This window comes from Mesocricetus auratus, unplaced genomic scaffold (genome assembly GCF_017639785.1).
Source record: "Mesocricetus auratus isolate SY011 unplaced genomic scaffold, BCM_Maur_2.0 Super-Scaffold_100707, whole genome shotgun sequence".
Taxonomy (NCBI): Eukaryota; Metazoa; Chordata; class Mammalia; order Rodentia; family Cricetidae; genus Mesocricetus; species Mesocricetus auratus.
In genome coordinates this window covers 5,434,593-5,447,139 of record NW_024429269.1, presented here as the reverse complement: position 1 = coordinate 5,447,139, position 12,547 = coordinate 5,434,593, and the positions used below count along the sequence as shown (strand labels likewise).

General features: G+C 43.6%; 1 protein-coding gene across 1 annotated transcript in view; it reads left to right on the top strand.

The window, feature by feature from the left end:
- Positions 1-12,547, top strand: part of Wdfy2 (WD repeat and FYVE domain containing 2) — a 145,019-nt gene that overhangs the window by 104,477 nt on the left and 27,995 nt on the right. The window contains exon 6 of the mRNA XM_005075280.4: positions 7,563-7,675. Within this exon, the coding sequence (XP_005075337.1) occupies positions 7,563-7,675 (113 nt within the window). The remainder of the gene's footprint in view (positions 1-7,562; positions 7,676-12,547) is intronic.

Genomic DNA, 12,547 nt, shown 5'->3' with positions numbered 1-12,547 from the left:
TTTCTCCTTGATGCATGGACATTTGGGACATGGGCATTGTTTCCTTTTTTATTTACTATTCTTCCCTGTGTGAAAAAGATAACTCAGAGACTCTTAGGGTACAAGGTATTGGGGGTTCCCATGTAAATGGAATGGAGTAAGGCAACATCATTAAAGTAACAGGCCTGCCTTCTGTGATGACATAGTTGTGACGCCTACACAGGAACAGTCCGACATGTGATCCTCAGCTGTCAGGACTGTGGTCCTTGGACATACCATCAGCAAAATACATTTGGTTTTAATAGACAAGTCATTTCTCTTAGAGGAAATCCCTCCTACCATCATGAACACCCTTGGTGCTTAGAGAGTGGGCCACAAGATTCGGGTTCACTTAGAAATAGTGGCAGGGGTGGCAGGGGCGGGGCAGTGGGATGGCTGAGCAGGTAGAAGTGCTTGCTGCACAAGTTTAGAATCTGAGCTCAGTCCCTAGGACTCATACTGAAAGAAACAAGTGGCTACTGGAAGTTGTCCTCTTAAGTCCACCAGCACACTGGGACACACCAAAAATAATTAAATTTTAAATTAAATTCCATTTTAATTATTTCTTGTCAGACTGTCATGCCAAGGACCAGTGAGCTAGCTGTCTCTGCATGGTACCCTGCAAACTTTGTTCTAGGTGTGAAACCTTCTCCAAATCCATAGTGTGATATTCTTGTCTCCCAAGTTGTCAGTCCATGTTCTCGGGGTGAGCACCTACTAATACCAGAGATGGCTCACTTCTTGCTGCCTGGGCTCTGACAAGCCTGGAATCAATTGGTGGGTGACATGTTTCTCCCACGGCAAAGAGGAAAGTTCTCTAGTATGAAAAAGTGGAATCTTCCAGTTTTGGACATGTGAGGCAGGACGTGGAAATCAACACCATCCATAGAACCAGGAGCAGTGGGGCATGCTTTTGGGTTTTATCTCTGAATTTACAAAGTGTCTAGTCAGTTGTCAATAGTATGACAGTAGGCCAAGAGCTATCTCCTTGTGGGTATGTTTATGAGTGCACAGAGGCTAATGATGGTGTTGTTTCTCACTGGAAGGGCAAGATGAAGGGATGAAAAAGACCATAGTGGATGATTGGAAAGGTGGAGAGTTTCCAAGACCAGAGACAAAGATAACAAGGAGAGGGAGCTTGTCCTTGACAGGGCAGCAGCTTCAGATGAGCCAGCTGAAGCCTAGAAGTTGTCACACTGCCAGTGAGTAAGAAGGGGACCACCATTCTTGAGGTTTTCTGCCATGGACTTCTGCTTTGTTCCCCCCTGCTCTTCGATACCAGTGCTAATAGCATCCTGTGACTTACACTGACGCTGGCATCAGTGTCACTGACCAGTATTATGGTGCATCTTCCATTTATCTTGTGTCTTGTTTAGCCAAACCAGGCAGCGTGCACAAAGATACACATATGTCCCCGAGAAGATAACTTTTCAAACTATCTGAAAATGAAAAACAAAAATTACAGTTAAACTTGCCTTAACCATATTACCTTCATTTTGTGACTGTTTTCCAAGCACAGAATCATGTTACTGGTTATTAGAAGCCCATGTGTGAATATGAGAGATTGTGTGTGTGTGTGTGTGTGTGTGTGTGTGTGTGTGTGTCCGTTCAGACAGCCCCTTCCAGAAGATGCATGCCCCACCAAATTCACCATTAACCGTTCCTCTTTTCAAGCTACAATGCCAATGCTTACCCTTGAGTATCTTGGTAGTAATGAACACTGATGACATGATAATCCTATCCTTTTACCAGAGGAGGTGATCTAAGCCAAGAACCATGTGGTGTTTTTTCCAAAGCCAGGGCCTCCACCCCTAGCCTCTTCCTGGAACTACCTGGTGAATAGGCAAATAGTTAGGCAAATTACTACACTGTTATGATCCCACATCCACCTGTTTCCTCCCCTTGCTCCTGCCACTGTCCACTCTTTGTTTTGTTTATTATTTTTTGTTTTTAGCAAACTGGAGGAAAGAAGATCTGAGGAAGCAACATTGTCATTACCTCCGCCTTTGCAGAGGACAGCTGCCATACAGGAGAGGCCTCCACAGATGAATGGCACAATACTGTCCTGTCTCCACCTGTCATTTTTCAAAGTTAGCAAGTGACAGACTCTATCAGACCACATTCACATGTCCTCTTATTCCAGGCCTCTCAGGAGAGAATAACAGTGACAATAACTGAAACTGAAGCCAAGAAACCAAGGAGACAAAGAGAGTGATCGGTTCACCTGTTAAGCTATCAGTTCCCAAGAAATATCAAAGTCTTTGATTATTTTGCTATATATATGGACCTTAGTTATTATTAGGTAATAGTAGTAATGAGGAAGGAGAGGAAAAGGAGGAAGACACAAGCTCAGCCGTCCCTCAGAACTCAGTGCTCCTCCACTCACTGTGTCATGCTATGTGTTTAGTTCATATGTAGGAACAAAGGCTTAGAAGCCCAGAAAGGCCAAGGGGTTTATTTGTCATTGTCCTGGCAGAGTAGGATACTAAGACTTGGGTACTAAGATTTTCTCTACACATCTGCCCAGTCCAGAGTGTGCTTTTTCCCGAAGGTCCCAAAGCTGGGCAGACAAAGTGGGGCTATTTCTCCTCATGTTGTACTTGCTAGTCGTTAGTTAAGGGGATTCTTACCCACCTTCCCCTATCAGTATCTTATTATTTGACCATGTTTTAACTATTTTTTAATGCTTCCACAAAATAATTCAATACACTTCATGTTTTAGTTTTTTCTTCAAGAATGTCGGAGGCATTTCTAAGATGTCACCGTGTGTAGAGTGAGATGTCTTCCTCCAAGTGTCATCTCTTAGGTGCATTCCCAGTCAGGTCGAGAGTTCTGAAAAGTTGTTAAGATTATCTTAATGGTGCACTTAATGTCAATGTTGAGCACTCCAGCATCTGAATGTACTCTGTCTTTTTATTTCAACTCTTTTCTAAGTCCCTGTTGAGACCATGGTTTGGTTTGGGCTTTTGTTTTTTATATTGTTTGTTTTTTGTTTTTTGAGACAGGATCTCTCTCTATAGCCCTGGCTGTCCTGGAGCTTGTTCTCTGGCTGTCCTCAAACTCAGATATCTGCCTGCCTTTGCCTGCCAAGTGCCACCACCCCTAGAAAAAATATTTTAGTGACACTTATCCTAACTCACATCCACTGTCGGTATGTCTGTCCCTTTTTGCCACAATGTTCCAAAGCAAATTCTAGATGCTAATGTCATTTTATCTAAACATGTTTTTGTTGTTGTTTTTTGAGACAGGGTTTCTCTGTGGCTTTGGAGCCTGTCTTAGAACTCACTCTGTAGACCAGGCTGGCCTCGAACTTACTGAGATCCACCTGCCTCTGCCTCCCATGTGCTGGGATTAAAGGCGTGTGCGACCACCACTCAGCTTAAACATTCTTCATTATGAACCTCTAAAACTAAATATATATCCATAATCACAAAAATATAGTTACCTCTAGAAATTAACAATGTTTCATAGTTCTAATCCTCTCTTCTCAGCTTATGATGCTTACTTTGCAAGTCACTTTTGTAATGGATTTGTGTGAAATTGGGTGTAGACACACTATGCCTCATCTAGATATTGTCCTGTAATCTGATTCCGCCTCTGGAACACTTGTCACCGTCTCTGGAAGCTTCTGACTTGCCCTCGTTCTAAACTGACCCCTCCACTTCCACTGACATCACTTGTACATGTTCAGTTTCCTGTGCCCTTGAGTCTGTGAATGTTCAGCCTTTTGTACTTCCTCATGGTAATGGTTCTGTGTACTTCACCCTGCTACCCATCTGGAGCCCTGAGAACTGGGTCGTCATCTTCCCTCAATCAGAGCACAATTCATGACTCTGGGGACTGTGCAGTGTCTTTAGTGAGTGGGATCATTGCTCCTTTTGTCTCAAGAACAGTCAGTGACTCTGCCAGCGTTTCTGTTACCGGTTCTGTCCAGTGCCAAGCTTTAGCTGAGTCATTTCCTTCATGGAGGAGCAAAGTGGCCATTTTCTAGTCTCATCATTTCTTCCTCACAAGTGCTGGTTGGGAGTATTTGAGAGCTGAATTTTCCTTACCAGCTAGTGCTACTTATCTACCCTTATATGACATTTTTTTTGTAGAAAAAAGGTACTCTTCATTCTTGTCATTTTAATTTTCATTTGTGCTTTGATGTTTGGTTGAAAACAAGCCTTGATACACAGCTCAGGCTATTTTGGAACTCACCATATAGTTTGGTGTGGTCCAAAACTCAATCCTCCTGCCTCAGCCTCCTGAGTATTTGGGTGTATAGGCCTATACTACCACACCTGACTAACTCCTTCTCCTTAACTGGTAATTTAGGTAGAGAGTTAGTGTCCTACAGAATAGAGTTTTCCTTTTTTTTTTTTTTTTTGGTACTGTTAGGAACTCTTAGCATTTTTTGTTTGTTTTTGTTGTTGTTTAGGTTTTTAAAAGAATATATTTAACATTTTAATAAATTACATTTTTAAATATTAAAACTCTCATCTTCGGCTAGTAAGAGTCATATACTGGATTGTATGTGTGTGTGTGTGTGTCTATCTGTCTGCCTGTCTGTATGTATGTATGTATGTATGTATGTATGTATGTATTGCTGGTGACCAAACACAGGGTTTCACAAATGATAGACAAGCACTACCACTGAGCTACATTCCATACTCTCCTCCATATCATTTCAGAGTTTCTATTTTTCTTGGATATTTTATCGCAGTTTTAGATTCACGGGAAAAAATTAAATATTGAGATTTCCATTTGTTAAAATTAATAAGCCTATTATTTGTTAGCATGTGCAGTTTGTGTCACCATGGAAACAAATCTGTAGTCATGTGTTGTGTGACACTGTTCCTGGGGAGATATGAACAGTTGTCTCCTCACCCCAGGTAGGGAGCGAAAGACAGACGAAAGTACGGATACCACCAGAGTTCAACTTGGTGAACCAGTGAGTTTTATTGTGCTAGGGATTATTTACAGCAGCAGAAATCACTCAATGGCAGCTGCATGCTAAAAATCCATTCCAGCCAGGTGACACCTCATGAAAGTTGGAAGCCTGCACACTACACAACCTGCAGGCAGCTCACCAGGTTGGAGTCTGTCTCAGGCAGCTCAGAATGAGCCTCATCCAGGTGGCTCACTGCTCGCAGCTTCTCTTAGATGGCTTTCTTCTTCCAGATGGTCTGGACATCTTTTACTACTCAATTGTGTCCTTTGTTGTGTTGCCATACAGTTGGTCTGGAAATGTCTCTCAGCAGTCTTTACAGCTTCTGCATGCTTGGGGAGGGAGGGACTGAGTGAATCTGGTCTTCCAGATTCTTCCAGAACCTTCACTTCCTAAGGCTTTAAACATCCCTGAGGGATGGAATATTTCATCTTCTTTACAGCATCTCTGCCGGAAGGAATTTCCCTCACTGTGAAAGGTTTCCTCAGAGATTTCAGAATAGTTACACAACAACATACCTGTGAAGGATTCTGGAGTAAGTTAATTACCGTGAAAAGACACACCCTAAATGCAAGTGGTTCCATTTCACACACACAGACACATGCACTGATTGAAAAGGAGAAAGTTAACTGTGCTCGTCATTGCTGGCTGCTTACTAACGGCATGCAGTGTGATCAGCTACCTCATGCTCCTGTCACTGTCCTTTTCCTGTCCTGGTGGACTATGTCCTCTGGAACTGCGCGTCACACTTGACCCTTCCTAAATTGCTTTTGTCAGATATTGTGTTACAAATGAGATGAGACAAATAACTAATGTATGTAGTATGTCACTATCTCCCAGAATCCCTAACTTTCCTCAGGGCTCACTTTCACTGTTGCACATTGTGTGGTGCGTGGATCTGAACGAATGTGTCCACCATTGTGTTGTCTTACAGAGCAGGTTCACTGCCCTAAAACACCTTTAATATTCTGCATCACCAAAGGCACTGTGTTCTTGTGTTGGAGCTCCCTTGCCGTATTAGTTTCCTTTTTTGTTGCTGTGATAAAAGGCGACAGAAGCAACTCAGGGCAGAAAGGCTTTGTCCTAGCTCGTCATTTCAGTTTACTATGCTGTCCAGGCCAGACTGTGTATCTCTGCAAGTCTACCGTGCTAGATAAGTGTCTCAGGGACTTGGGCTGGGAAGAACGCCCATCATTAACCAGTAAGAGTGGCCTACTGTGCTGGAACCAGGCAAATGGCATCACGTATGCCAATGGCTGCTTTCTTTCTGAAGTCTGCAATTCTGGAGCAATGGTTCATTGCTTAAGAGTGCTTGTCGTTCATCCATGTGAATTGAGTTCAGATCTCAACAGCAGCTGTTGAGGAGAGGGCTCACAGATGCTAGTAACCGCAGCTCCAAGTAATGTGATGACTTCTGGCCTCCTCAGGTGTGCACACGCACACACTAATGAAAAATACATAAAACTAGAAAACAAAAATCCTCCCAATTGAAAACAGAGCAAAATGGATGAATACTGGGTTTCTGTGTGTCTTAAGTATCTGGTTCTAGACCCCCTATTCTAGGCCATTTGTCTCTCTGTCAATACTCACACTTTAAGGAAATTTTGTAGGCTAGATATTTGTTTAACAGGCACCGCCTCTAACGAGAGCAGACACCATATTAAAAAGTAGAGATTTTGCACTCAGTAGTTCAGCAGCCCTCCCAGGCAGACTACATACTGTGATCAAGTCACAGCATCTCATCTGTACATTCCTCACAAACTTACCACAGCAATAAGGGGAAAGGCTGATGAAAATATATTACATGATAAAATTAAAAAATCAGAACAACAAAAAATCCAGATGAAGTATTTCACCTTCATCTGCAGATCACAACAAGTATGTCCAGGGCTCACCTCACTCACATAAACCTCACAGAGTGACAGGGGGTAAGATACAATATGTATGCTTGACTCAGAAGTGGTGTAAACCCCACTCACCAGACTGCTTTCAGGGATGCAGAGCTGAAGATGGCCAAGCAGTGACTTGGCCACAAGGACTTCAGCAGAGCTCCCATCACATGCCCAGAACTGAAGAGTTGGCAGTCAGCAGCACCTAATGCCTGAGGAGCAGGAGACAGCAATGATGTCACTGCAGCTGCAGGCTACAACACAGAGCCTTGAAACTTAAGGTGCTGAAACGGTGTTTTCACTAAAGCATGTTGTAGCTCTCAAAAAGCAAACAAAAAAACAAAGAAACCCCAAAACTGTTTAACCATATTTTAATATCTGATAGATTTGCTTGCTATTTTTATTTTCAAAGTATTGCTGTATCTCCTTGCTTATTTTTCTTTATGGATTTTGGAAAGAACATATCATGTTCCAGAAAACATGTTGATATTTTTATTGTGGTTATATTAAATGTATAAATTAATGTAAGTGACAGCTTAGTCATATTGCATCTGACTGTCTAGCAATAATGTACATCCTACATTTTCTTAAGTCCCTTTTCATGTCTTCCAGGACCTATCTTCAAATTCTACTAGCATGGCATTCCTTGTTAAACTAATATAGACTGTTTTGTTTTTTTAGTCTCATAAATCCCCACTTTACAGTCCTTAATGATTACATGATAGATTTGATGTCGAAACCCGTCATGTGTTTATTGGTGATCACTCAGGCCAAGTCACCATCCTCAAACTGGAACAAGAAAACTGCACACTGCTCACAACCTTCAGAGGGCATACAGGTAAGATCTGAGCAGAGGCTCCTGTCCCCACAGCTTCTTCTGGTGCTTAGGTGTTGTGTTGTGTTGTGTTTGAAGGTGTCAGAGAACAACCTGAACTTAGGCAAAACTACAGATGATGCAAGGTACACTTAGCTGATTGTAAAATGCTTCAGTAAGAGAGAACACCAAAAAGTTTTCTCCATGAGTCAAACAGAAGAGAAACCATTCTCTCTTGAGAATGTTAAGAGCAGGCTGGCTTTTGCGTTGCTGTGGAGAAAGCCCATGCTGGCGTGTGTTATCACAGTGCTAGAGACCATGTGGCAACAGTTCAAAACCCAGGAGACTGGCAGGACACTTGTCCTTTCCATACTTGAAGTGAGAAGACAGTGTGCAAGAAAGATTCCCACATGCCAGACGTGAAAGGGGAGTGAGAGCCCACAAAAGGGGATGGATTCATCTTTCCTATTGGGCCCTTTAGTTTATAACCCAAGGTCCCCCTTATATCTATCACTAGTGTGCTCAGGATCGTCTACGCAAGGTAAAAACAATCATTTGTAGCCCTGGAAAGACTTGACTCAATGGCAGTAATGAATATTGGCATTTTTTTTTGGAATGGCATTGGCTTCAGAAAAATGTTCATTTTGGGGAGATGTGCCACTGCCTGGTTTTGTGGTTGCTAATGGACTTTGGTGTGGTTGTTTTTGTAAATAAGTAACTCATGCTTTGGTGTAGAGATAATACTTCATCTGGGTGTCACAGAAAAACAAAAGTAGATGGGAAAGGATGTTTAATTAAATAGTGTCCATTTAGTCATAAGGGATTTGCAGGGGTAGAGCAATAAGGGGGCCAGAGAGATGGCTCAACAGTTTAGAGTGCTTGCTGCACTTGCAGAGGACCCAAGTTCAGTTCCCAGCCCCCACATTGGGTGTCTCACAGCTGCCTGGAGCTCCAGCTCCAGGGATCTGACCTGTGCGTCTAGGCTCCAGTATGTCCTTCCTTTGTCACACGCTTGCCAGTGTGCTCATGTCTTCAGTAGATGGCATCCCTCCTTCTTGGTCATCGTGGAGTATTAGGATGCAGGCTGACTGTCTACCTATTTGTGTGAACCAGGAGCCCCATCCACACCCACTCTTGAGATTTAGGCATCGATACCATTGCAAGAGTGTGATTTCCCAGCTGGGTGCAGAGTTGCCCCTTTACCCTCTGCCTGCGTTCAGTACGCTCCACATGCCAGTCTCATAACCACCGTCCCCGCTTCTCCTTTCCTTCCCTCTCCCACCACCTCCTTCAAAAGCTATCAGCTTTTAAATGTTTTATTTCTTGCCTGTTCTGTACTCTGCTACATACCTAAAGAAGACCTCTGTATGGGAGCCATCTTTTCTGTGGGCCCAGGCTAATTCTCAGGAGCCACACACCAAGGTAGACTCCCCTTGGGCAGCTCCTCTTCATTTATTCTTACACTTAAGGTTCTTGCTTCTGTGTTCAGGAAGCAAACCAAACCTTCTCAATCCCACATCCTCCTGTAGCTGTTCCTGTTACTCTACTAATTCTATTCTTGCAAACATAAAACTTACTATTTAACCATTTTATTTGGAGCATTGCTGTTCCTGTGCTATCATCACCACCGTCATCTATCACAGACCACTTCATCTTTGAAGCTGCAACCCTCTGCCCCTCCCCCATCACCCTAGGCTCTTTCTGTGGAATGTGACTACTCCTAGTGCTTCGGGTAAGTGGGATCATTTAGTGCTTCTCCATTTGCAAAAGGCTTGTTTGCCTGAAGATTTGTAGCATCTAGTTCTTCCCAGAATGCCTTTCCCTGACTGCTCCAAGGCCTTCACCTTCTGTTTACCCTCCAGCCTAGAGGCAAACATCTGCTCTGCCTCTGTTTTCTCTTTTGAATTGCTCTCCCTCAGGTGACCCATGGTCTTCTGGGCCCTGTTTAAGACCTTGTTGTGTTTAAGGTTTGGCAGCATTTTCCACGGTGCCTGCTCCTCCCTGCAGTTGCTGCTCTCCTTTCGTATCTGTGAACCAGCCTCTCCCACCTTCCTTCTGCCCGCCTCTGGCTGTTCTCAGAATCCGCACTCAGCCTCCAGGTCTCTTCTGGCCTTTTGCTCCATGGTGTCAATCTCAGTGGATACTCTCAGTCAGAAAGAAAAGCACAGAGTTGTCCTCAGATTCCTCAGAGCCCATTGAGAGCCAAGCTGCATTGTAATGGTGCCTGGTGACAGAGGCCTGGGAAAGAAGCACCAGGGACATCCGGGTGCTTACTTGGAAGGAGTCATGGGGGGGGGCATTCATGGAAGCTGTTGCTTGAGCTGAAATCCTAGGGAATGAGTGAGTGTTGAATTCTTAGGGAGGAGTGAGAGGATGTCCAGGAGAATGCTGGGACACCGAGGGCACGGAGATGCAAGAGCCTGTGCTCTGAGCACTGACAGTGCTGCTCACCTCTCCAAGCTGTACCTCTCTGTCTGAAGGAGGAGCAGAGGCAGCTGTGGCAAGGTAGCCAGAAGAAAGCCACAGTCACTTCAGATCCCTAAGACTTACTTTGGCTTCCTTGAGAAACCATTAATGAGTTTGAAGCCAAGAAAGAGAGGCATCTGATCCCCAGGAGCTGGAGTTGCAGCATTCTGGTTCTCTGTAAAAGCAGCATGCACTCTCAACTGTAAAGCCTTCTATCTCCCCAACTCTAGAAACTGTCTCTTAAAATGGGGTGCTAGTGGGGGGCGGGGAGGAGTGGATAGATTCAGGGTGAAATGAAGTTGAAGATCATCACGGTGGGCACTAGGATGTTGCTCAATGGGTAGAGTACTTCTAACACAAGTGAAACCTGGGTTTGCTCTGGGAGCAGAGGGCTGGAGGGAGAGTGTGCCTACTGCTAACTAACCAGATTGGATTAGGCAGAAGTGGCCTCTTGACTCTTTGGAAAATCACTCAGGGGTCCCCTGAGTTCTATGTTGTTATTACCAAGGCAGCAGGTGTAAGAAACTGTTTCTGCCCTCTGTGTTGTTGGCTGGATATGGCTAAGAGTCTTACATTTCCTGCGTGCTTGCTGTAATATAAAATGTTGCTTAGTTATTGGCTCATAGTTTGGGGCGTCCTCATCTTGTTTTCTTATTGTGAAATGTCTTTGATGCGGATGGCATGGCTTAGGAAGGTTGCTAGGTCACATGAGGGTAAGTGCAGTCATCGAGAGGAGCATCAGTTGGCTGCAGCACAGCTTGCTCAGCTACACTGAAGGCACAGTTCATAGTATTAATGGGTTTTTATGAGGGCCAAACAAAGCCAAGGCCAGATTCATTAGAGCAGGGAGATGTCTCTTTGGTCCAGACCTGACTCACACATGGAGGTCTTCAATGTTTAGGGATGGAGCCAAGGTCAGTCTTTCTCCCTATCATTCTCTTCCATAGAGGGCCATGGCCATTGGTCCCATTGTTTTTACATAGGGAGCCATGGCCGTTTGCCCCCTCATTCTCTCTTATGATGTAGAAACTCATACAGAAATATGGAGTATGTTGGAACCAGGCCAGCTACTGCAGTTTCTAGTCAGTGGAGATTTATTTTGTGTTCCTAGCTCCCTCTGCTGGCTTTCTTTCTGGAACTGAATGTCAAGTGTCATGATTGTTTTCTGAAGACATTTCTTCATATACACTTCTGCTAAAGAGCTCTACATTGAGCTGAACAAATTGGGAAACCTATTTTGAGTTAAGTTAGTAAGTTGGTAGCATTATTAACATCTTTATTTGTATGACTTTTGTTTTGTATGGTAAGGCTTGCTGTGTAGCTCAGGCTGGTCTCAAACTCATAGTGATGCTTCTGCCTCAACCTCCCAAGTGTGCTGGAATTACTAGTGTGAGCCACCATGCCCAGTCTAAAAACTGTTTTAATTAACATGAGCATATGATAAATAGGAGGAATGTAATCAGTCAAAGCTTCTAAGCAGCACAGTGGTCTGAGCATTGGCTCAGGCCCTCTGTTAGCTAATGGCTAGCCTGATCAACTTACTGTTGAGGGCTGTGAAGGCAGACTCTGAGCAAGTTACTCGTCACACTTGGGCAAAGGCAGACCCAGCAAGTTTCTAACTCTCGAGTTCAGTTTTGCAAGGCTTTTGCACATGTCTCAAAATTAATTAATTAAGAAATGGTTCGCTGAGCATTTTGGTAACAGGTATTAAATTTCTAAAAGCATTTAGACTCTGATGCAGTTCTACATTTGACATTCTTATCTATGTAACAACAAAAAATGTGGAGCCAGAGTTAGAAGCCAGCATGAGCAGCCAAGTCCTTGTTGTTTAAAGAACAGTAGTAAAGAGAGGCCAGAGAAAGCTGTGTCCTCAGCAACTAGGAGTACTTGGCTCCCAGCACCCACAGAAGGAGGCCCACAACTACCTGTAACTCCACCTCAGGGGATCTGACATCCCCTTGTGGCCTCCACAGGCACCCACGTGAATATGCACACATGCTCACAAACATAAATTTTAAAAGGTGAAAAACTAGTGAAAGAAATGTGAGCAGGGTGGTGATGGTACACGCCTTTAATCCCAGCACTTGGGAGGCAGAGGCAGGCGGATCTCTGTGAGTTTGAGACCAGCCTGGCCTACAAAAGCGAGTTCTAAGACAATCTCCAAAGCTACACTGAGAAATCCTGTCTTAAAAAAAAAAAGAAATGTGAATAGTTTTTTTAATGAAATACTTATTTCTGCAAATTTATAATATTTAGTTAAAAGCTGAAGAAAACCAAATAAGTAAAAAATAACCCAGTATGAATACAATGTTGTAAGATATTATCCCACCAGTAACAATTACATTCATAGAATAGCTATAACATAGATTTTACCATTGCAACTCTTGTGGTAGTTTTGGTTTTGGTTTGCACTGTGGAGCTTGCGCGTGC